The following is a 26,756-nucleotide window of genomic DNA, read 5'->3' as shown; positions in this document are numbered from 1 at the left end:
TATTTGATCACCTACCAACCAGTAAGAATTCCGGCTCTCATATACCTGTTAGTTTTTCTCCACCGTACCTTCACTCACTACTTGTATTAACTGCACCTGTTTGAACTCGTTACCTGTGTAAAAGACATCTGTCCACCCACTCAATCAAACAGACTCCAACCTCTCCACAATGGCCAAGACCAGAGAGCTGTGTAAGGACATCATGGATAAAATTGTAGACCTGCACAAGACTGGGTGGGCTACAGGACAATAGGCAAGCAGCTTGGTGAGAAGGCAACAACTGTTGGCGCAATTATTAGAAAATGGAAGAAGTTCAAGATGACTGTCAATCAACCTCGGTCTGGGGCTCCATGCAAGATCTCACCTCGTGGGGCAACAATGATCATGAGGAAGGTGAGGGATCAGCCCAGAACTACACGACAGTACCTGGTCAATGACCTGAAGAGAGCTGGGACCACAGTCTCAAAGAAAACCATTAGTAACACACTATGCCGTCATGGATTAAAATCCTGCAGCGTACACAGGGTCCCCTTGCTCAAGCCAGAGCATTTCCAGGCCCGTCTGAAGTTTGCCAATGACCATCTGGATGATCCAGAGGAGGAATGGGAGGAGCTTGGTCTAAACTCCACTCGCCGTGTTTGGAGAAAGAAGAAGGATGAGTACAACCCCAAGAACACCATCCCAACCATGAAGCATGGAGGTGGAAACATCATTTTTTGGGGATACTTTTCTGCAAAGGGGACAGGACGACTGCACCGTATTGAGGGGAGGGAGGATAGATGGGGCCATGTATCGCGAGATCTTCGCCAACAACCTCCTTCCCTCAGTAAGAGCATTGAAGATGGGTCGTGGCTGGGTCTTCCAGCATGACAATGACCAGAAACACACAGCCAGGGCAACTAAGGAGTGGCTCCGTAAGAAGCATCCCAAGGTCCTGGAGTGGCCTAGCCAGTCTCCAGACCTGAACCCAATAGAAAATCTTTGGAGGGAGCTGAAAGTCTGTATTGCCCAGCAACAGCCCTGAAACCTGAAGGATCTGGAGAAGGTCTGTATGGAGGAGTGGGCCAAAATCCCTGCTGCAGTGTGTACAAACCTGGTCAAGAACTATAGGAAACGTATGATCTCTGTAATTGCAAACAAAGGTTTATTATGTTTTTCTGCTTTTCTGATGTATCAAATACTTATGTCATGCAATAAAATGCAAATGAATTACTTAAAAATCATACAATGTGGTTTTTCTGGATTTTTGACAGACCTCTACATGCTTTGTAAGTAGGAAAGCCTGCAAAATTGGCATTGTATGAAATACTTAACACCCCGGCAGTCCTACAATCTAAGCTAGATGCCCTCAATCTCACACAAATCATCAAAGAACCCACCAGGTACAACCCTAAATCTGTAAACAAGGGCACCCTCATAGACGTCATCCTGACCAACTGGGCATCCAAATACACCTCTGCTGTCTTCAACCAGGATCTCAGCGATCACTGCCTCATTGCCTGTATCCGCTACGGTTCCGCAGTCAAACGACCACCCCTCATCACTGTCAAACGCTCCCTAAAACACTTCTGTGGGCAGGCCTTTCTAATCGACCTGGCCCGGGTATCCAGGAAGGATATTGACCTCATCCCGTCAGTTCAGGATGCCTGGTCATTCTTTAAAAGTAACTTCCTCGCCATTTTAGATATGCATGCTCTGTTCAAAAAAATGCTGAACTAAGAACAGATATAGCCCATGGTTCACTCCAGACCTGACTGCCCTCGACCAGCACAAAAACATCCTGTGGCGGACTGCAATAGCATCGAATAGTCCCCGCGATATGCAACTGTTCAGGGAAGTCAGGAACCAATACACGCAGTCAGTCAGGAAAGCCAAGGCCAGCTTCTTCAGGCAGAAATTTGCATCCTGTAGCTCTAACTCCAAAACGTTTTGGGACACTTGGAGAACAAGAGCACTTCCTCCCAGCTGCCCACTGCGTGGAGGCTAGGTAACACGGTCACCACCGATAAATCCATGATTATCGAAAACTTCAACAAGCATTTCTCAACGGCTGGCCATGCCTTCCTCCTGGCTACTCCAACCTCGGCCACCAGCTCCGCCCCCCCGCAGCTACTCGCCCAAGCCTCTTCAGGTCCTCCTTTACCCAAATCCAGATAGCAGATGTTCTGAAAGAGCTGCAAAACCTGGACCCGTACAAATCAGCTGGGCTTGACAATCTGGACCCTCTATTTCTGAAACTATCCGCCGCCATTGTCGCAACCCCTATTACCAGCCTGTTCAACCGCTCATATCGTCTGAGATCCCCAAGGATTGGAAAGCTGCCGCAGTCATCCCCCTCTTCAAAGGGGGAGACACCCTGGACCCAAACTGTTACAGACCTATATCCATCCTGCCCTGCCTATCTAAGGTCTTCAAGTCAACAAACAGGTCACTGACAATCTCGAATTCCACCGTACCTTCTCCGCTGTGCAATCTGGTTTCCGAGCCGGTCACGGGTGCACCTCAGCCACGCTCAAGATACTAAATGTTATCATAACCGCCATCGATAAAAGACAGTACTGTGTAGCAGTCTTCATCGACCTGGCCAAGGCTTTCGACTCTGTCAATCACCAAATTCTTATCGGCAGACTCAGTAGCCTCGGTTTTTCTAATGACTGCCTTGCCTGGTTCACCAACTACTTTGCAGACAGAGTTCAGTGTGTCAAATCGGAGGGCATGTTGTCCAGTCCTCTGGCAGTCTCTATGGGGGTGCCACAGGGTTCAATTCTCGGGCCGACTCTTTTCTCTGTATATATCAATGATGTTGCTCTTGCTGCGGGCGATTCCCTGATCCAGCTCTACGCAGACGACACCATGCTGTATACTTCCGGCTCTTCCTTGGACACTGCTATCTAACCTCCAAACGAACTTAAACGCCATACAACACTCCTTCCGTGGCCTCCAACTGCTCTTAAACACTAGTAAAACCAAATGCATGCTTTTCAACCGTTCGCTGCCTGCACCCGAACGCCCGACTCGCATCACCACCCTGGATGGTTCCGACCTAGAATATGTGGACATCTACATAGGTGTCTGGCTAGACTGTAAACTCTCCTTCCAGACTCATATCAAACATCTCCAATCTAAAATCAAATCTAGAGTCAGCTTTCTATTCCGCAACAAAGCCTCCTTCACTCACGCCGCCAAACTTACCCTAGTAAAACTGACTATCCTACCGATCCTCGACTTTGGCGATGTCATCTACAAAATAGCTTCCAATACTCTACCCAGCAAACTGGATGCAGTTTATCACAGTGCCATCCGTTTTGTTACTAAAGCACCTTATTACTACCCACCACTGCGTATGCTCTAGTCGGCTGGCCCTCTCATTCGTTCCAGTTCTCTGCTGCCTGTGACTGGAACGAATTGCAAGAATCGCTGAAGTTGGAGAGTTTTATCTCCCTCACCAACTTCAAACATCTGCTATCTGAGCAGCTAACTGATCGCTGCAGCTGTACATAGTCTATCGGTAAATAGCCCACCCAATTTGACCTACCTCATCCCCATACTGTTTATATTTATTTACTTTTGCACACCAGTATCTCTACCTGTACATGACCATCTGATCATTTATCACTCCAGTGTTAATCTGCAAAATTGTAATTATTCACCTACCTCCTCATGCCTTTTGCACACAATGTATATAGACTCTCTTTCTTTTTTCTTCTACTGTGTTATTGACTTGTTTATTGTTTACTCCATGTGTAACTCTGTCTGTTCACACTGCTATGCTTTATCTTGGCCAGGTCGCAGTTGTAAATGGGAACTTGTTCTCAACTAGCTTACCTGGTTAAATAAAGGTGAAATAAAAATAAATAAATAAAACTTGTTCTCCCCACTGTATGTATGTATGTATGTATGTATGTATGTATGTATGTATGTATGTATGTGTGTGTGTGTATTAATGTATGTATTAATGTATGTATTAATGTAATGTATGTATGTATGTATGTATGTATGTATGTATGGACTTCCTGTATGTATGTATGTATGTACGTATGTATGTATGTATGTATGTATGTATTTTTGTATGTATGTAAAGTATGTAAAAGTTGCTATGTATCAGGTGTGAATAAAAATGACAAATGTATGGAGTTGACTTTGTTGGTGCCCAATTTTTTTCTATAAAGAAAAAGTTGCTATGTCAGGTCGTGAATAAAAATGACAAATGTATGGAGTTGTTGTTGGTGCCCCGTTCCTTACCATCTGTCCTACAGTTGGCGCACTCCCACCTTCTTGGGGCTCACCTATGGGTGTTGAAGACCTTAGACAGGCTCAAGGCACGCTTTTGGTGGAGCACGTGGAAGACCGCATGGCAACCCTGTGGCCCCTGGTACGGGAACACATACTGGAGGCCCAAGCGCGGGTGTACAACAGTGGGGCACAATGAAGGGACTTCCAGCCAGAAGACAAAGTGTTGTTCCCATACGAAGTCATTGAGAAGGTGGGTGAGGTTAACTATAGGGTCAGATAGCCGGGAGTTAGGCATTTAACCCAGATTTAGCATGTGAATTTGCTAAAGAAATGGAATGCACGTGATGCACTCTACTCTATTTCCCCGAAGAAGGTTACCACAGAGACCAAGCCGGCAGAGGTGCCACTGGGGGAGCAGCTGAGCCAAACACAGAAGCAGGAGCTGAGGGAGTTGGTTTGCCAAAACCAGGATGTGTTCTCCAGTGAACCAGGACACAACGATCTGACACAGCATCATCACCGAACCCGGGAAAATTGTGAAGTTGAGACCTTACCGCATACCGGAAGCAACGAGAGAGGCTGTCAGGACCGAGGAAAAAACTATGTTGAAAGCTGATATAGTTAGAGTCGCATAGTGAGTGGTGCAGCCCCATAGTGTTGGTGCCGAAACCAGAAGGCACCATTCGCTTCTGTAATGATTTTTAGAATGTAAATGAAATCTCAAAGTTTGACACCTACCCCATGCTTTGAGTTGATGAATTAATGGAATGGCTAGGGACTGCCCGATTTATCAGCACGCTCAACCTGACGAAGGGTTATTGGGAAGTGCCCTTAACTCCCGAGACACGGGAGAAAACTGCTTTTGCCACCACTGGCGGGCTGTTCCATTACAAGAAGCTGTCCTTTGGGCTGCATGGGGTCCTGGCCACCTTCCAGAGGATGATGGACCGGGTTCTCCGACCCCATCGGGAGTATGCGGTGGCATATATCGACGATAGTGTGATCCATGTGTCTCCCACTCGCTCCTATCTAAAATAGGTGAGCGTGGTACTGCAGGCCATACGGGAGGCGGTGCTAACAGCAAACCCAAAGAATTGTATGCTCGGCCTACGGGAGGCTGAGTATCCTGGGTACACGATTGCGAGGGGACGTGTCAAACCCCAGGTGAGGAAAGAGGCGGCGATTCGGGACTGGCCTCGCCCCCTCACCAAGAAGCAGCTACGCACGTTTGTGGGGTTGATTTGTTATTACCAGAGATTTATTCCCCACTTTGCCTCCCTAGCCAGCCCCCTTACAGATCTGTCCAGGAGCCATCTGCCCGCTCAAGTGACGTGGACTGAGGAGATGGAGAAAGTCTTCCAGGACCTAAAGGGAGCACTCTGTTCTGGACCCGTGCTGGTGACCCTCGACTTCTCCAAACCACTGGTGGTACAGCCCGATGTGTCCGAAACAGGGGTGGGTGCCGTCCTGTCACAGCTACAAGAAGGTGAGGAACACCAGTCATGTACATTAGCTGGAAGCTGTTGCTGCGGGAACAAAGATATTCCACTGTGGCGAAAGAATATCTAGTGATCAAGTGGGCACTGGAAACGCTGAAGTATTACTTATTGTGACTGCACTTCACCCTCATAACGGACCATGGACCACTGGTTTGTATGTCACCGAATGAGGACAGTAACGCCCAGGTCATCCGCTGGTTCCTAGACTTACAGCCCTTTGCTTTCCCTGTCATCCACAGATCAGGTGCAGCCCATGGAAATGCTGATGCCCTCTCCAGAAGAGATGCTCTAGGGAGCTGGACCGCCCCTCCCTCCCGGTCGGACTGGGGTGTGTGTGTGGGGCAGGGAGAGGTGAGGGGAGTGGTTATTGAAGGGAGATATCTTGCAGCCCGCTGGCTCCACTCCCAAGTCTTATATGGACTTCCTGCCCCAACGAGGCGAGACTGTGGATCATTAAGCCAGGGAATGCTTGGGGATAAAATAGGAAGCAGCCGGCACAAAGGGGCAGAGAATGGATAGCAAAGTGTGCGTGAAGAAGAGTGGGAGAAGAGAGAGCAATATCTGTGTGTTAACCCGTTGAGACCTGGACTGTGTACCAAACAGGATTGGCTGAGGACCTGAGTTTTAGGATTACCCCTAGAGAACGGAATGGACAACGAGACCGGTTTGTGGACTGTGAAATAGTTGAATTCCCACCCTTTTCCCCAGTGTATAAAAATCCCTAATAAACTCCCTATTTGCGTTCTAGTTGTGCTACTGGTGCGTTATTGAGCCTGCTACAATATATATATCACACACTCTACCAGTCAAAGTTTTAGGACACCTACTCATTCAAGGGTTTTTCTGTATTTTTCATATTTTCTATGTAGAATAATAGTGAAGACATCAAACTATGAAATAACACATATGGAATCATGTAGTAACCAAAAAAGTGTGAAGGGAAAGCACCCAACAAGTTCTCAGCATATGTGGGAACTCCTTCAAGACGGTTGGAAAAGCCTTTCAGGTGAAGCTGGTTGAGAGAATTCCAAGAGTCTACAAAGCTGTCATCAAGTGGCTATTTGAATAATCTCAACTATAAATATATTTTGATTTAACTACATGATTCCATATGTTTTGATGTCTTTACTACAATGTAGACACTAGTAAAAATAAAGAAAACCCCTTGAATGAGTTCAGTTCTAAAACGTGTTCTAAAACTGTTTACCAGTTGTGTGTGTACATGCATTCATTCAGTGGCCAGTTTATTAGGTAAAACACCCCATTCGCAAAAAAAACCCGATTTGCTTGCTATATAAAGCAGGCGGACACGCATCAAGGCATTCTGTTACTGTTCGATTGAACTTTAGAATGGGCAAATTTGAGTGACCTAAGAGACATTGAGCGTGGTACTGTATTGATCGTCTGTGCCTGCTGCGCCGGTTCCAGTATCTCAGAAACGACCAGACTCCTTGGCTTTTCACACACAACAATGTCTAGGGTTTATCAACAACAGTGCAACAAACAGAAAACAGTTCCTGCGTCATGCAGAGTCATGCAGAGTCAGAGTCCATGGCCCCATACTGCCTGATGCCAATGGTACATGCTGGTTGTGTAATGGTGTGGGGAATGTTTTCCTGGCAAACGTTAGGTCCCTTTGATACCAATTGAGAAATGTTTGAAAATAGAATCAACCCATGCTCCGAAGAATTAAGGCTGTTCAAATTGTATTTGTCATGTGCTACGTAAACAACAGTGAAATGCTTACTTATGGGCCCTTCCCAACAATAATAATAAAAAAAGAGAAATAGTAGAAAAAATACAAATGTATAAATAAAAATAACATAAGGAATAAATAGAAAAGTGATAACTTCTGGAGGAAAAAGAGGATGTGACCCAGTACTAGTTGGCTGTACCTAATAAACTTGGCACTGAGTTAATATACACTGACTATACCAAACATTAGGAACACCTTCCTCATTGAGTTGCAATTCCTCCCTTTTCCCTCCAGAACAGACTCCATTTGTCGGGGCATGGGCTCTACAAGGTGTCGAAAGCGTTCCACAGGGATGCTGGACCACGTTGACTCTAATGCTTCCCACAGTTGTGTCAAGTTGGCTAGTAGTGAATACCTTGTTCCATCTCATTCCACAGATGCAATTGAACTGAGATCTGGTAACTGGGCAGGCCACTGCAATAAGCTCAATTCACTGTCATGTTTGTGGAACCATTTCTGGACAATCCTAGCTGCCATGCTGGGATGTACCTGATGGCAATGTTGTTCAGATATCCTGTGGCATTCAAACATTGCTCCACCTTTATGAAGGGGCCAAATGTGTGCCATTAAAACCACACCTCACACCACCACCGTAAGCCTGCAACGTTGACACCCTTCGTGATGGATACATGTACTCATGTGGTTTTCTCCATCCCCCTGTCCTCCCATCTGCGTGAAACGGCAGGAACCGAGATTCATCAGACCAGGCAATGTTTTTCCAATTCTCCAGTGTTTTCGTTCCTGAGCCCACTGCAACCGCAGAGTCTTGTTTTTTGCTGAAAGAAGTGGAACTCTGTCAGGTCATCCGCTGCACTAACCCATTTGTGTCAATGTACAATGAGTTGTGCTTTCTTTTATGGGTCTTTGGGCACCAATGTTGTTCTTGACTGTTAGTTGACTAACAGCCCCTCTGTTGCTCTGCACAATTTGTGTCTGCCTCCTTTGTCCTTGTTAATCAATGACACATTGTCGACAACTGGCCTGCCGTTGGCTGAATGTCCATTGGGTGGTGGGCCATTCTTGATACACACGGGAAACTAAGCGTCAAAAACCCAGTAGCGTTGCAGTTCTTGACATACTCAAACCAGTGTGCCTAGCACCTACTACCATACCCCATTCAAAGGCACTCACATCTTGTATCTTAACCATTCACCATCTGAATGGCACATGTACACAATCCATGTCTCAATTATCTCGAGGCTTAAAAATCCTTTAACCTGTCTCCTCCCCTCATTTACACTGATTTGAAGTGGATTTAACAAGGGACATCAATAGCAGATCATCATTTTCACCTGGATTCACCAGGTCAGTCTGTCATGGAAAGATCAGCATACACTATGTGTATATACTGTATATACATTGATTTCAGAAGGTATTCAGACCCTTTTGACTTTTTCCACGTTTTGTTACGTTACAGCCTTATTCTAAAATGGAAATTGTTTTTCCCCTCATCAATCTACACACAATACCCTGTAATGACACAGCAAAAACAGGTTTTTAGAATTGTTTGATAGTGAATGGAGCAGGCATTGGAAAATTCATGAGAACAGCTGAAAAGATAAGAACATTTATTCAGGAACCATGTAAGGTGTGCTTTTTAGTATCTGACTGAACTGCAACTGAAAAACAGTCAGTGTTTGAGTCTGTGCTTAAGGGGGATAAAACAAATATTTCTGTTGTCTCTAAATGTTGGAACATCTTTCTTTCAGGTGGTGGGAGAGTGGAGGTTTAGTAAAATCCACTGTGACATCTTTGTCACCCTAGATGTCATGATGTGCACTGCAAGCATCCTCAATCTCTGTGCCATCAGCATTGATCGGTAAGTGTTCTTGAAATTGTTGAATCGTGGCTGGAGGCAGGTGCCGTTGTGGATTTGCAGTGAAATTCTTAAAGCAAATTCATTGGAGTCTGGGCCTAAAAGGCCTACTTGCATAACCCAGCTGGTACTTTCTATTGAATACCAATGCCATTATTTATGGACTATGCAGTATGCCACTTTTCATTTTGAATGATTTTCCACTTCACTGATTTTCGTGTCACTCAAATGCATGTTCAGAACACCACCTTGGTTATGTGAATACATAACTCAAGAGGTGATTTAAATATTTATTGAAGTAATTTGTATTTGAATAGAAAATGTCTGCACATTTAGTATGTGTGCAGAAAATCTTGGAGTTGTTTATACTGCAGATACTTATTTTAGAGTAAGAGAATAGTCCTATATAGAATAGTCCTATATAGTCCTGTGTCATGTGATCTGTAATATTGAATAAAGAGTACCCATAAAGCTAGAGTCCTTAATTGAAACAACAACCACTCTCAAATTCATAGACAGAGCTATGGATGAAAGGACTGTCGCTCCATGATATCAAATGTACAGTTTAACTGTGATTTGAAGCTCTATGGTGTTTATAGTTAAATTGTTTACAAACATTGCAGTAAAACAAGCTAATTTTGTGTTCTGATGGGGTACAACAATGGAACTAAGCTCACAATATTATTATTATTATATTTTTCAAGAATCAATGGTTATTATGTACTGTACCAGTCAAAAGTTTGGACAGACCTACTTATTCCAAGGTTTTTCATTACTATTTATATTTTCTACATTGTAGAATTATATCGAAGACATCAGAACTGTGAATTAACACACATGGAATCATGTAGTTACCAAAAAAGTGTTAAACAAAATGAAAATATATTTTATATGTGAGATTCTTCAAAGTAGCCACCCTTTGCCTTGATGACAGCTTTGCATACTCTTGGCATTCTCTCAACCAGCTTTATGAGGTAGTCATCTGGAATGCATTTCAACTAACAGGTGTGCCTTGTTAAGTTAATTTGTGGAATTTCTTACCACCTTAATGCGTTTGAGCCAATCAGTTGTGTTGTGACAAGTTAGGTGTGATATACAGAAGATAGCCCTATTTGGGTCCATATTATGTAAAGAGCAGCTCAAATAAGTAAAGAGAAATTACAGTCCATCATTACTTTAAGACATGAAGGTCAGTCAATCCAGAATATTTCAAGAACTTCTAAAGTTTCTTCAAGTGTAGTCGCAAAAACTATCATGGTGAAACTGGCTCTTTTGAGGACAGCAACAGGAAAGGAAGACCGAGTTACCTCTGCTGTAGAGGATACGTTCATTAGAGTTAACTGCACCTCAGGTTGCAGCCCAAATAAATGCTTCACAGAGTTCAAGTAACAGACGCATCTCAACATTAACTGTTCAGAGGAGACTGCATGAATCAGGCCTTGCTGCAATGAAACCACTACTGAAGGACACCAATAAGAAGAAGAGACTTGTTTGGGCCAAGAAACACGAGCAATGGACATTAGACCGGTGGAAATCTGTCCTTTGGTCTGATTTTTGGTTCCAACAGCTATGTCTTTGTGAGACGCAGAGTAGGTGAACGGATGATCTTCACATGTGTGGTTCCCCCCGTGAAGCATGGAGGAGGAGGTGTGTTAGTGTCACCAGCAAAGCACTCCCACACCATCTGTGATTTATTTTGAATTTATGGCAGACTTAACCAGCATGGCTACCACAGCATTCTGCAGCGATACGGCATCCCTTCTGGTTTGCGCTTAGTGGGACTATCATTTGTTTTTCAACAGGACAATGACCCAAAACCCACCTCCAAGCTGTGTAAGGGCTATTTCACCAATAAGGAGAATGATGGAGTGCTGCATTAGATGACCTGGCCTCCAAAATCACCCGACCTCAACCCAATTGAGATGGTTTGGGATGAGTTGGACCGCAGAGTGAAGGAAAAGCCACCAATAAGTGGTCAGCAAATGTGGGAACTCCTTCAAGACTGTTGGATTCCTTATGAAACTTGTTGAGAGAATCCAAGAGTGTGCAGAGCTGTCATCAAGGCAAAGGGTGGCTACTTTGAATAATATAAAATATTTGTTCATTTGTTTAACACTTTGGGTTACTACATGATTCCATATGTTATTTCATAGTTTTGATTTCTTCACTATTATTCTACAATGTAAAAAATAGTCAAAATAAAGAAAAATCCTTAAATGAGTAGGTGTGTCCAAACTTTTGACTGGTGCTTGATATCATTCATTTCTAAGTCCAATGTATTTAGCAACTAAGGATTATAGCTTTAAGTGCTTAAGTCGCCTTCGGCTTCGTACCTTAAGGTCCCAAACCAAATTACAATGAAATCAATAAAGCAAGTCTGTTAGTTGACATCCTTAGGAAGTAGAAATTCTCTAACTCACTAATAAGGTCACACAGCAGGCTAGAGGTTAATTGATAAGGTTCCCTACCAGGGATGTAGTGGAGGGTTAATTCATATAAACACATTTAATGCACAAGGGTTAATGCACATTAAGCACCATTTTATTTCCTGAATAGCATTTACCTGTTATGCTAAATTAGAGTTTTTTTTGCGTTTACTGTATGTTAGTCGTCTCCCATCATGTCAGAGTTTACCCACCTTTTTTCTACCCATACATCCCTGATGTCCCTACTAAAAGAAGATGGAGAAAGATGTTGTCTGTTACTCCACGTGTAGTCTGCACAGTAGAAAAGCCAGTTTGTCCATTCCTACTGTGTTTTTCCCTTGTCTTTTCCCCCATCTGCTTCCTTCCACAACAGATACACAGCAGTCGCCATGCCCATGCTGTACAACACGCGCTACAGCTCCAGAAGACGAGTCACTGTTATGATCTCAGTGGTGTGGGTTCTGTCCTTTGCAATATCATGCCCCCTGTTGTTCGGCCTAAATAACACAGGTAATAGCAGGAACTGTGAGCTACCTTGCTCTGCTGCACTGTAATTTGTGCTATTGTACTGTGCTTCCACTGTGTTTTGACTTTCATGGCACTAAGGAGTAGACTCAATTTGACAATGATATGTGATACTAAACTGTATGACTGCTGTGAATGGGGGTTAACAGTGTGGTGGTTAGTTTGAATGCTCCTCTTTCAAACACAGAGTACAGTCGTGGCCAAAAGTTTTGAGAATGACACAAATATATATTTTCACAAAGTCTGCTGCCTCAGTTTGTATGATGGCAATTTGCATATACTCCAGAATGTTATGAAGAGTGATCAGATGAATTGCAATTAGATGCAAAGTCCCTATTTGCCATGCAAATGAACTGAATCCCCCCCAAGAAGGGCAGCAAAGAAGCCTCTTCTCTCCAGGAAAAACATCAGGGACAGACTGATATTCTGCAAAAGGTAAGGGATTGGACTGCTGAGGACAGGGGTGAAGTCATTTTCTCTGATGAATCCCCTTTCCGATTGTTTGGGGTATCCGGAAAAAAAGCTTGTCCAGAGAAGACAAGGTGAGCGCTACCATCAGTCCTGTATCATGCCAACAGTAAAGCATCTTGAGACCATGTGTGGGGTTGCTTCTCAGCCAAGGGAGTGGGCTCAGTCACAATTTTGCCTAAGAACACAGCCATGAATAAAGAATGGTATCAACACATCCTCCGAGAGCAACTTCTCCCAACCATCCAGGAACAGTTTGGTGACGAACAATGCCTTTTCCAGCATGATGGAGCACCTTGCTGAGGGAACAAAACATCAATATTTTGGGTCCATGGCCAGGAAACTCCCCAGACCTTTATCCCATTGAGAACTTGTGGTCAATCCTCAAGAGGCAGGTGGACAAACAAAAACTATCAAAAAGTCACTGAACTTTGTGGAAATTAATATTTGTGTTATTCTCAAAACTTTTGCCCACGACTGTATATTCATTCAAAATGTCAATTTGATGTATTTTGCACTGTTTTGACCAACTCCGTTGCCTTGTGGTTAGAGTACCCACCCTGAGATTGAAAGGTTGGGAGACCGCTCGTCGGCTGAGTAATACCACACCCTGTTTATATGGTACCCGATGCGTCTCAGCTTGGCACTCAGAATTAAGGAGGTACATTGGGGATAAGACTGCAATAGAATAGTGTCCTGTCCAGGGGTTGTACTTATACATCAAGCTGCTTCATGCTACAGAGAATGACTATTGCTCAAATGAGCTGTTCCTGTTCGCTCGTGCAAGGCTCCTTACATACAGTGGCAAGAAAAGGTATATAAACCCTTTGGAAATACCTGACTTTCTGCATAAATTGGTCCAAAAAATGTATCTGATCTTCATCTAGGTCACAACAATAGACAAACATTCTGCTTAAACTAATAACACACAAACAATTATATGTTTTCATGTCTTTATTGAACACACTGTGTAAACATTTACAGTTTAGGTTGGAAAATGTATGTGAACCCTTGGATTTAATAACTAGTTGACCCGCTTTGGGCAGCAATGACCTCAACCAAATGTTTTCTGCAGTTGCTGATCAGACATGCACAATAGTCATGAGGAATGTTGGACCATTCCTCTTACAAAACTGTTTCAATTCAGCAATATTCTTGGGATGTCTGGTGTGAACTGCTCTCTTGAAATCATGCCACAGCATCTCAATCTCAAAAGGTCAGGACTCTTACTGGGCTTCTGTTGAAGCCATTCTGTTGTTGATTTACATCTGTGTTTTGGGTCGTTGTCCTGATGCATCACCCAACTTTGGTTGAGATTCATTTGGCGGAGAGATTGCCTAACATTCTCCTGCAAAATGTCTTGATAAAATTCATTTTCCCTTCGATGATAGCAAGCTGTCCAGGCCCTGAGGCAGCAAAGCAGCCCCAAACCATGATGCTCCCTTCACCATACTTTATAGTTGGGATGAGGTTTTTATGTTGGTGTGCTTTTTTATGTTGGTTTTTTTTCTCCACACACAGTGTTGTGTGTTCTTTCCAAACAACTCAACTTTAGTTTCATCTGTCCACAGACTATTTTGCCAGTAGCGCTGTGGAACATCCAGGTGCACTTTTGCAAACTTAAAAAATAGTTTTTTTGGACAGCAGTGGCTTCTTCTGTGATGTCCTTCCATGAACACCATTCTTCTTTAGTGTTTTCCATATCGTAGACTCGTCAACGGAGATGATAGCATGTTCCAGAGATTTATTTAAGTCTTTAGCTGACACTTTAGGATTCTTCTTAACCTCATTGAGCATTCTACACTGTGCTCTTGCAGTTATCTTTGCAGGACGGTGACTCCTAGGGAGAGTAGCAACAGTACTGAACTTTCTCCATTTATAGACAATTTGTCTTACCGTGGACTGATGAACATCAAGGCTTTTAGAGATACCTTTGTAACCCTTTCCAGCTTTATGCAAGTCAACAATTCTTAATTTTAGGTCTTCTGAGCTCTCTTTTGTTCGAGGCATGGTTCACATCAGGCAATGCTTCTTGTGAATAGTGTCGTGACGTTGTATTAGATAATGTGACGACTGTTGTTCATCGAATGATAAAAGTTTCTAATTGCGTGATTAACTGAATCAAGAAATTATTAACTCATTAACCTGGGGCACCATAGGAAAACTAGTTTTTATGGAGTTTCTATTTCCCAAATGAACTCAAAGAATATTAGAATATCGATTTTGCAACGGCCGCTAATTAACCAGTTGCCTCTACCAATCTCGTTCTGAACGTGGTATAGCCAGTGAATCTGCACGATGAGTTCGTACCACACTAATCTTAATTGAATATTTATTTACTAAAAAGCTAAAATGATGATAAAAGATACACATAGACAAAACACATTTTAGGCTATTGATTAAAACTTAGTATAACGGGCCAACACACTATGGCGCGTGTTACCCAAAATGGGGATTTCAAAGAGAGAGAGAGAAAAAATAAAGTACACGAGAGAAATATACATTTGGGTGAATTTGTCAGCTATGTTATTTTAACCCTAGCCTTGCACCAAACTGCCGCTCTTATGAGTCAGAATATAATGATGTAATTACATGGGATGATCTCCGAAGATTCTCTGCGTGGACCGTCCAGACTGCTCGATGACGCACTACTCCGGCGCACCTCACTGATCGTCCTCCCGATGTATAATAATAATAATAATAATATATGACATTTAGCAGACGCTTTTATCCAAAGCGACTTACAGTCATGTGTGCATACATTCTACGTATGGGTGGTCCCAGGAATTGAACCCACTACCCTGGCGTTACAAGCGCCATGCTCTACCAACTGAGCTACAGAAGGACCATGTCAGTGTCCTTTTGGCTTAGGAGTCTGTTCCCTCGCCCTTTGCTCTGGAAGGGGTCTTCTGAGGACACTGTTCTGTAGCTCAGAGCTAACAGCATAGGAATGAAACCCTTTAGATACCACGATTCGATGGGAGATGGAGCCTAGGTGGTTTGACTTGAATTCACCCGCTTAGACACAGCTACTCATCCGTAGCTTGGGTAGAAAAGGATTTCTTTGTCTTCAAACTTGCGTTGCGTTCTGGGTTCGTTGACTTTTTAGACCTTGCTACAGCTTGGGTCACGTAGTCTTCGTGTAAATTCTATACCCTTGGGTCAGAAGTGGGCGTAACCGTCTTTTAGGGCAATTCTCTGGGCGTACCAAGTAAACGAGACAAGGTCTAGATTTTATTCAAATCCAATTTTAGACAACTAACTTAACATTTAATCTTCCCAAAAACATTCTCTTTGATTTGGAAATTTTCCATACACCGTACAATGTATAAACATCAAACATCTACTAGGAAAACTCTTCACGTTACAATGTTTTCATAATAACATCATCTAATAACCTTTAATAATGAAACAAAAATGTCATACATTTTCATATTCATCTATCGTCATGACCACCATTGTTGCTGACGGAAACCATTGTTCCAAAGTCCCTTTATTTCATGTTTAATGTTCTGAGGCTGGTTCTTCATAGTAACAGGACAAAGGAATTTGTCTGTGGCCTGAGATTTACCAGGGGCGTGAGGGGTCATAAACACCCCCCACATCTTCAGACTCCTAGATCTCTCCTCCTCTATTGGGGTTGAGAGATAATCTGTAGGGTTGTGGTCTCCTGTCACCTGACCTGGTCAGGACAGTCATGACAATAGCAAACTCAATTTTTGTGAGTTTCTTTTTCTTTTCTTTTTATTTCACCTTTACTTAACCAGGTAGGCAAGTTGAGAACAAGTTCTCATTTACAATTGCGACCTGGCCAAGATAAAGCAAAGCAGTTCGACACATACAACAATGCAGAGTTACACATGGAGTAAAACAAACATACAGTAGAAAAATAAGTCTATATACAATGTGAGCAAATGAGGTGAGATAAGGGAGGTAAAGGCAAAAAAGGCCATGGTGGCAAAGTTAATACAATATAGCAAGTAAAACACTGGAATGGTAGATTTGCAGTGGAAGAATGTGAAAAGTAGAGAAATAATGGGGTGCAATGGAGCTAAATAAATACAGTAGGGGAGAGGTAGTTGTTTGGGCTAAATTATAGATGGGCTATGTACAGGTGCAGTAATCTGTGAGCTGCTCTGACATCTGGTGCTTAAAGCTAGTGAGGGAGATAAGTGTTTCCAGTTTCAGAGATTTTTGTAGTTAGTTCCAGTCATTGGCACCAGAGAACTGGAAGGATTGGCAGCCAAAGGAAGAATTGGTTTTGGGGGTGACCAGAGGGATATACCTGCTGGAGCGCGTGCTACAGGTGGGTGCTGCTACGATGACCAGCGAGCTGAGATAAGGGGGGAATTTACCTAGCAGGGTCTTGTAGATGACCTGGAGCCAGTGGGTTTGGCGACGAGTATGAAGCGAGGGCCAGCCAACGAGAGCGTACAGGTCCCAGTGGTGGGTAGTATATGGGGCTTTGGTGACAAAACGGATGGCACTGTGATAGACTACTGCATCCAATTTATTGATTAGGGTATTGGAGGCTATTTTGTAAATGACATTGCCGAAATCGAGGATCGGTAGGATGGTCAGTTTTACAAGGGTGTGTTTGGTAGCATGATTGAAGGATGCTTTGTTGCGAAACAGGACGCCAATTCTAGATTTAACTTTGGATTGGAAATGTTTGATGTGAGTCTGGAAGGAGAGTTTACAGTCTAACCAGACACCTAGGTATTTGTAGTTGTCCACATATTCTAAGTCAGAACCGTCCAGAGTAGTGATGTTGGACGGGCATGCGGGTGCAGGCAGCGATCGGTTGAAGAGCATGCATTTAGTTTTACTTGTATTTAAGAGCAATTGGAGGCCACAGAATGAGAGTTGTATGGCATTGAAGCTTGCCTGGAGGGTTGTTAACACAGTGTCCAAAGAAGGGCCAGAAGTATACAGAATGGTGTCGTCTGCGTAGAGGTGGATCAGAGACTCACCAGCAGCAAGAGCGACATCATTGATGTATACAGAGAAGAGAGTCGGTCCAAGAATTGAACCCTGTGGCACCCCCATAGAGACTGTCAGAGGCCTGGACAACTGGCCCTCCGATTTGACACACTGAACTCTATCAGAGTAGTTGGTGAACCAGGCGAGGCAATCGTTTGAGAAACCAAGGCTATCGAGTCTGCCAATGAGGATGTGGTGATTGACAGAGTTGAAAGCCTTGGCCAGGTCAATGAATACGGCTGCACAGTATTGTTTCTTATCGATGGCAGTTAAGCTATCGTTTAGGACCTTGAGCGTGGCTGAGGTACACCCATGACCAGCTCTGAAACCAGATTGTATGGTGGGATTCGAAATGGTCGGTAATCTGTTTGTTGACTTGGCTTTCGAAGACCTTAGAAAGGAAGGGTAGGATAGATATAGGTTTGTAGCAGTTTGGGTCAAGAGTGTGTCCCCCTTTTGAAGAGGGAGATGACCGCAGCTGATTCCAATCTTTGGGAATCTCAGACGACACGAAAGAGAGGTTGAACAGGCTAGTAATAGGGGTTGCAACAATTTCGGCAGATCATTTTTTAGAAAGAAAGGGTCCAGATTGTCTAGCCTGGCTGATTTTGTAGGGGTCCAGATTTTGCAGCTCTTTCAGAACATCAGCTGACTGGATTTGGGAGAAGGAGAAATGGGGAAGACTTGGGCGAGTTGCTGTGGGGGGGTGCAGTGCTGTTGACCGTGGTAGGGGTAGCCAGGTGAAAAGCATGGCCAGCTGTAGAAAAATGCTTTTTGAAATTCTCAATTATAGTGGATTTATCGGTGGTGATAGTGTTTCCTATCCTCAGTGCAGTGGGCAGCTGGGAGGAGGTGTTCTTATTCTCCATGGACTTTACAGTGTCCCAGAACTTTTTTGAGTTTGTGTTGCAGGAAGCAAATTTCTGCTTGAAAAAGCTAGCCTTGGCTTTTCTAACTGCCTGTGTATATTGGTTTCTAGCTTCCCTGAAAAGTTGCATATCACGCGGTCTGTTCGTTGCTAATGCAGAACGCCATAGGCTGTTTTTGTGTTGGTTAAGGGCAGTCAGGTCTGGAGAGAACCAAGGGCTATATCTGTTCCTTGTTCTAAGTTTCTTGAATGGGGCATGCTTATTTAAGATGGTGAGGAAGGCATTTTTTTAAATAACCAGGCATTCTCTACTGACGGGATGAGATCAATATCTTCCAGGACACCCCTGCCCGGTTGATTAGAAGGGCCTGCTCGCCTGTTTCAGGGAGTGTTTGACAGTGATGAGTGGAGGTTGTTTGACCGCTGACCCATTATGGATGCAGGCAATGAGGCAGTGATCGCTTGGTTGAAAACAGCAGAGGTGTATTTAGAGGGCAAGTTGGTTAGGATGATATCTATGAGGGTGCCCGTGTTTACGGCTTTGGGGTTGTACCTGGTAGGTTCATTGATCATTTGTGTGAGATTGAGGGCATCAAGCTTAGATTGTAGGATGGCTGGTGTGTTAAGCATGTTCCAGTTTAGGTCACCTAGCAGCACAAGCTCTGAAGATAGGGGGGCAATCAGTTCACATATGGTGTCCAGAGCACAGCTGGGGGCAGAGGGGGCTCTATAGCAGACGACAACGGTGAGATACTTTTTTTTGGAGATGTGGATTTTTAAGAGTGGAAGTTCAAATTGTTTGGTTACAGACCTGGATAGTAGGACAGAACTCTGCAGGCAATCTTTGCAGTAGATTGCAACACCGCCCCCTTTGGCCGTTCTATCTTGTCTGAAAATGTTGTAGTTAGTAATGGAGATTTCAGAGTTTTTGGTGGTCTTCCTAAGCCAGGATTCAGACACGGCTAGAACATCCGGGTTGGCAGAGTGTGCTAAAGCAATGAATAATACAAACTTAGGGAGGAGGCTTCTAATGTTAACATGCATGAAACCAAGGCTATTACGGTTACAGAAGTCATCAAAAGAGAGCGCCTGGGGAATAGGAGTGGAGCTAGGCACTGCAGGGCCTGGATTCACCTCTACATCACCGGAGGAGTAGGATAAGGGTACGGCTAAAAACTATGAGAATTGGTCATCTAGAACGTCCGGAACAGAGTAAAAGGAGGTTTCTGGGGGTGATAAAATAGATTCAAGGTGTAATGTACAGACAAAGTATGGTAGGATGTGAATACAGTGGAGGTAAACCTAGGTATTGAGTGATGATGAGAGAGATATTGTCTCTAGAAACATCCTTGAAACCAGCTGATGCCATCGCATTTGTGGGTGGTGCAACTGAAAGGTTGGGTAAGGTATAATGAGCAGGGCTAGAGGCTCTACAGTGAAATAAGCCAATAAACACTAACCAGAACAGCAATGGACAAGGCATATTGGAATTATGGAGAGGCATGCTTTGTCGAGTGATCATAAGGGTCCAGTGAGTAGTACGGTTGGTTGGGGTAAAGGTGATTCAGACAGCTAGCCAGGCCATCGGTAGCAAGCTAGCATAGGATGAAGGTCTGTTTTTAGCCACCTCGTGTGTTTCCGTCAGTAGATTAGGGGAGTTCCGTGGGGTAGAGGGGATCAATCCAATTGGCAAAATAGTTATAGTGACCCAAGAAAAAAAATTGTCTGATAGACCTATTCAGATAGCAGCCGATAAGACCGCTAACGATTAGCGGGCCGCAGATGGGTGTTCATGTAACGTCGTGACGGAGGGGCCAGTTGGATAACTCCCTCGGGCAGATAATGTCGGTAGTCCAATCGTGAAGGCCCGGTGGGGCTCCGCATCGGCAGTAAAATGGATCCGGTTAGGTGATTGTAGCACAGGAGTGGCTGATTGAACTCTTCAGCTGGCTAGCTCCGGAATAATTGATATTTGCTCCGGGATCGACGTAAGCCAATAGTCACATGGATAGCAGCTAGCTAGCTGCGAGATACAGGTGTATATGTCCAGAGCTTGCGGTTGAAATCCGGGGATATGGAGAGAAAAATAGGTCCGGTATGTTCTGGTCTGAGTCGCGTTGTACAAAACTGGTGATAGCTTTTCGAGCTAAAGGATAGCTGATGATCACAAACCGTGGTTAGCTGAATACTAATGTTAGACAGTAAACTGGCTAGCTTCTGGCAAGCTTCTATTGGTAATTTCAGATTTTAAGTAAATAATACTTTTCTTTTTTAAATTGTATTTATTTTTTATATATACGGCAAGGCAGCTCCAACATATCCAATCTCGTCTCATTGATTGGACTCCAGGTTAGCTGACTCCTGGATCCAATTAGCTTTTGGAGAAGTCATACATTTTCCAACCTACACTGTGAATGTTTAAAAGATGTATTCAGGGTAGACAAGAAAAATACAATAATTTGTGTGTTATTAGTTTAAGCACACTATGTCTGTCTACTGTTGTGACTTAGATGAAGATCAGATCCATTTTGATGACCAATTTGTGCAGAAATCCAGGTAATTTCAAAGTTCACATACTTTTTCTTGCCAGTGTACGTTTGACTAGTATTGTTGTTTTCTGTCATTTTGTTTTCCTTCCTAGCGACTCGCGACGAATCCCTGTGCATCATCGCCAACCCGGCCTTTGTGGTGTACTCCTCCATTGTGTCCTTCTACATTCCCTTCATCATCACTCTGCTGGTCTACGTGCAAATTTATGTCGTACTTCGCAAGCGGCGAAAACGGGTGAACACAAAGCGCCCGTGTCAAGGGACAGGCGACCGCGACACAGGCGTCACATTAAAGGTGACTAGGCTGCAAATCATGTTTTTCAAAAATGAAGAGCTCGAAACACTTAGGAGAGCCAATTCAATGAAATACTTTGTCAACAACACGTCATGTGTTTTTGGAGAATGTAATCTAACTGGAGGAAGCAAAATATTGTCCATTAAAGTGTTTGCTCATCCCAGACATGAGAGGCCAAACACATACAGTTGAAGTCGGAAGTTTACATACACTTAGGTTGGAGTCATTAAAACTTGTTTTCCAACCACTCCACAAATTTCTTGTGCATAACACAAGTAATTTTTCCAATAATTGTTTATGGACAGATTATTTAACTTATAATTCACTGTATAACAATTCAGGTGGGTCAGAAGTTTACATACACTAAGTTGACTGTTCCCTTAAACATTTTGGAAAATTCCAGAAAATTATATCCTTGCTTTAGAAGCTTCTGATAGGCTAATTGACATCATTTGTGTCAATTGGAGGTGTACCTGTGGGTGTATTTCAAGGCCTACCTTCAATCTCAGTGCCTCTTTGCTTGACATCATGGGAAAATCAAAAGAAATCAGCCAAGACCTCAGAATAAAATTGTAGACTTGCACAAATCTGGTTCATCCTTGGGAACAATTTCCAAATGCCTGAAGGTACCACGCTAATCTGTACAAACAATAGTACGCAAGTATAAACACCATGGGACCACACAGCTGGCATACTGCTCAGGAAGGAGACACGTTCTGTCTCCTAGAGATGAACGTACTTTGGTGCGAAAAGTGCAAATCAATACCAGAACAACATCAAAGGACCTTGTGAAGATGCTGGATGAAACGGGTACAAAAGTATCGATATCCACAGTAAATTTAGTCCTATACATAACCTGAAAGGCTGCTCAACAAGGAAAAAGCCACTGCTACAAAACCGGCATAAAAAAGCTAGACTACGGTTTGCAACTGCAGATGGGATCAAAGATCGTACTTTTTGGAGAAATGTCCCCTGGTCTAATGAAACAAAAATAGAACTGTTTGGCCATAATGACCATCATTATGTTTGGAGGATAAGGGGGAGCCAAAGAACACCATCCCATCCGTGAAACACGGGGGTGGCAGCATCATGTTGTGGGGGTGCTTTGCTGCACGAAGGACTGGTGCACTTCACAACATAGATGGCATCATGAAGGGGGAAAATTATGTGGATATATTGAAGCAGCATCTCAAGACATCAGTCAGGAAGTTAAAGCTTGGTCGCAAATGGGTCTTCCAAATGGACAATGACCCCAAGCATACTTCCAAAGTTGTGTCAAAATGGCTTAAGGACAACAAAGTTAAGGTATTGGAGTGGCCATCACAAAGTCCTGACCTCTATCCCATAGAAAAATTGTGGGCAGAACTGAAAAAGCATGTGTGAGCAAGGAGGCCTTACAAACCTGACTCAGTTACACCTGCTCTCTCAGGAGGAATGGGCCAAAATTCACCCAACTTATTGTGAGAAGCTTGTGGAAGGCTACCGAAAACGTTTGACCCAAGTTAAACAATTTTAAAGGCAATGCTACCAAGTACTAATTGAGCGTATGTAAACTTCTGACCCACTGGGAATGTGATAATAGAAATAAAAGCTGAAATAAATCATTCTCTCTCTTTTTATTTTGACCTTTCACATTCTTAAAATAAAGTGGTGATCCTAACTGAGCTAAAACAGGGAATTTTTACTAGGATTAAATGTCAGGAATTGTGAAAAATTTAGTTTAAATGTATTTGGCTAAGGTGTATGTAAATCTCCGACTTCAACTGTAGATAATGATCTTGTTAGAGGGGGCAAGAAATACACACGAGATGGCTTTCTAGCTGGGATGAAAAGGGCACACTCAATTATCCTAAGGTGTTTTTAAGATGGTTATCTTTTGTGCAATGATATTGTTAGCAACATATTGTGCTGTAATTGGTCATTTCACGCGACAAATCCCACTTGGCCATGTTACATTGGTCTACTAGATTAGGAGGAGACCTGAAATGCAACAGTAATTATGATGTGCCTTTTAAGTGACCTTTTCTGGATATTGATTTTAGTGGCATTAAAGCGGATCAATACAGGAAAAGAAGACGTGTTTCTCTCACCCCTGTACATTAGTCATGTACATGCATGCTTTTGTCTTGGTGTGGGGAAGGGAGAGCGAAGAGAAAATAAATTCACAAGGTACTGGGCAATTGCAAGAAAAATAGTCCTCATCACTTTTATACTGAGAGTCAATAAACCATTTCTGAAACAATATTATCAGTTTAACTCCGTGGACTTTTTATTTCTGCCCTATTGAGTGTTATGGATGTAATGATTCGAATGGGAATCAAATAACTGTGTACGCTCAATAGAATTACAGTTTGTTTGGTTAATTGTTCTTTAGAATTGTGCCCTCTCAAAGAGCGACTCGGAGACCATTTGGTGCCTGTGCAGTGACTGTGTGCCGGCTTCTTTCCCCTGTTGCTGTTTCAGGAGAAGTGCAGTCACCCAGGAGATGTGAGTCTGTGCACTGTGATTGTGAAACCTAATGGGAGCTTTCCTGTCAACAAGAAAAAAGTGGTGCGTCAAGTATTTGTTGTGCTATTTTTTACAGAGTAACTCTCAGAAGGAAATGTATTTACTTTCAAAGGCAGTTAATGCAGTGTCTCCTCTATCATTCCCATTTCTCCCCATAAGCAAGATAAAGCAGTTACTGCTCTATTAATAGTATTACTACTACTACTACTACTACTACTACTACTACTACTACTACTACTACTACATTGTTGTTGATCTCTGTCAGCAGATCTTCATCAAAGAGGTGGCCCACGAAGGGGACGACATGGAGTTGGACGAGAGGACCAATTGCAACCCTCAGAAACAGAAGAATGTGGACACTGCTACCACCACGCCTGTCAGCCACCAGCTCCTCCCGCCAACCAAGGGTAACACCAGCCCCACCTCCGTGTCCCCCTCCCCGCCTGAGGGCTCCCTCAAAGTGGCGAAGAACAGTGACTCGAAGGACATACTGGCGGAAGTGCCCAAAGTGGCTAAAGTGTTTCAGACCGAGGCCTTACCCAACGGCAAAACCCAGACGTCTATCAAGCAGCAACCCACTCTCATGAGTAAGAGGAAGATCTCCCAACAGAAGGAAAAGAAAGCCACTCAAATGTTAGCCATAGTCCTTGGTAAGTTGTTAACATGAATACCACTTTGAAGGTACAGTTGAACTTTTCAGGAGAGAGGAGGGATATAAACATTGGGGTAAAGTCTATTTTACTTTAATATATGCCATTTAGCAGACGCTTTTATCCAAAGCGACTTACAGTCATGTGTGCATACATTCTACGTATGGGTGGTCCCAGGGATCGAACCCACTACCCTGGCGTTACAAGCGCCATGCTCTACCAACTGAGCTTTTCACATCATAAGCCGTAAGAGAACTCAATAAAATGTAGCTGATATATTTATTTTACTAGCTGTAGCTTTCTGATGGCCTGTATAGGTATATTATAGTCCCTTAGTAATCCTTAACTTGAAAAGAGCTTACAGGCAGCGAGGCAGACAATGTTGCAACAAAAGGAGACCGTTTTAAACTTTCATACATCAGAAGGACTTTTTTTAATCAAGTTTAACTTCAGGACATGATTCAATGTCAGCATCAATCCAGTACCAGGGTAATAGCTGGTTTCTCCGTTCTCTTCACATTTTGTCTTCTCTCTCTCTCTCTCTTTAGGTGTATTTATCATATGCTGGCTACCTTTTTTCATCACTCATATATTGAACACCCACTGCACCACATGCAAGGTTCCTGCGGAGATGTATAATGCTTTCACGTGGCTGGGGTATGTGAACAGTGCGGTGAACCCCATCATCTACACCACTTTCAATATAGAGTTCAGAAAAGCTTTCATCAAGATCCTGCATTGCTAAGGTTGGCATTTTCAGCAGGAAGCTGAAATGAAGAAAAGCATAACTTATAGCCTACTAAAATATACCTCATCCACATGAGGACTCTGCACGTGACCATAAGTCTCAGTGATTATCTTTTGAGAAATGGAGAGACTGAGTAAATGCCACACATGAAGACCTGGGGACTTTAGTTTGATTATTTTGTGGACTTATGATCTCCCACATGAATGTATATCGAGGAATAATGTATTTTATCAATGAACTGTCTCTTGGAAATGTCATGTTGGTCTTAACCATCGTGCTTGTCACTTAAGAACTGTCCACTCCAGGAAATGTAAAGAAAACACAAGAAGATGTGCTTAAAAACACTAAAGCAAACCACCTATTTAATCTGTGTATATGATGTATTTTGATCATGGCCGAATCCTGCACAGAACAACTAGATATCAACAAATCAGATCTCAGTATTAAACCTGATCATATTAAACTGGTCATCTATGAGCTCTGCAGCTTTAAACCACCCACAGAATAAAATGTGTGTTGCATAGAGATGAAACATTTTGACTCATGGTTTTCTCACTGGTCCACTTGGCAAGAGAGGCACATGTTTGTGATACATTTTATTATTATTATTAATAATATGATTATTTAATATTATACCAAAACAACTTACATCCACCACGTGACAATTGTTCCTATCTGGCTCGGAAGGACCATGAATAAGGTTTTTAAGCAATTATTATTTACATTTGCTGTAAATGCTTTTTATAAACCTGTTCTATGTGATTAAATGCCTGCAATGAAAAGTTGATGCATGTTGCAATGCTCCTTTATGTGGATTCTCATGAAATGTAAGTTTGACAACAACAAAAAAACTATGTCCAATAAATGAAGTAATGAGACGTGCTGTGCTATGTAAATGTGTTATTCTTTGGTACTCTATATACTGTTTATATAATGTAATACTGTATACATAACTAATATAATAGTACAATGCAAAATCGTTATACCACTACTAGGCTGAATACTCTATTATGATTGGTCGAGAGGGTGTTCATTATTTTCCTGTAAATACACAGCAAAAAATAATATGGAAATTATGTGGTTCCAACTAAAAAAAATAGGGACTCGCGCTATTCCATATCAATGTTTTCTGCAGATGATTCCAATGTTCTCTGTGCAGGAAACCATAGTGGGACACACAAAACATGTTTGAATATTACTTTATTTCCATTATAGTGAAAAATCGAATACAATATATCTATCCATTTCAAAAAGACAAATCAAGAGCAAGTCTTTAGTGTCAAAGCCCCCAGGCCTAGTCTATGGTTTATGTGCCATGACACAGCTTGATCTACAGGCCCCATCTCGTAGGATGTTATAATGTCATTAGTCCCATGGTAACCATTATCAGAGACTGTGGTTAGTCTCTCTTACATAAGGTCAAAGCCACAGT

General features: G+C 42.9%; 1 protein-coding gene across 1 annotated transcript in view; it reads left to right on the top strand.

Annotated features, from left to right (window-relative positions):
• LOC124004672 (D(2)-like dopamine receptor) overlaps window positions 1-26,207 on the top strand; it is a 55,224-nt gene extending 29,017 nt beyond the window's left edge. The window contains exons 3-8 of the mRNA XM_046313349.1: window positions 9,198-9,307; window positions 12,104-12,240; window positions 21,216-21,418; window positions 23,882-23,968; window positions 24,195-24,576; window positions 25,125-26,207. Coding sequence (XP_046169305.1) covers window positions 9,198-9,307; window positions 12,104-12,240; window positions 21,216-21,418; window positions 23,882-23,968; window positions 24,195-24,576; window positions 25,125-25,321 — 1,116 coding nt within the window. The 3' untranslated portion in view covers window positions 25,322-26,207. The remainder of the gene's footprint in view (window positions 1-9,197; window positions 9,308-12,103; window positions 12,241-21,215; window positions 21,419-23,881; window positions 23,969-24,194; window positions 24,577-25,124) is intronic.
• The last annotated feature ends 549 nt before the right edge of the window (window positions 26,208-26,756 follow it).

This window comes from Oncorhynchus gorbuscha, linkage group LG19 (assembly GCF_021184085.1).
Source record: "Oncorhynchus gorbuscha isolate QuinsamMale2020 ecotype Even-year linkage group LG19, OgorEven_v1.0, whole genome shotgun sequence".
NCBI classification, from domain to species: domain Eukaryota; kingdom Metazoa; phylum Chordata; class Actinopteri; order Salmoniformes; family Salmonidae; genus Oncorhynchus; species Oncorhynchus gorbuscha.
The sequence above is the reverse complement of the archived record's forward strand: the minus strand, read 5'-3'. Positions and strand labels throughout refer to the sequence as shown.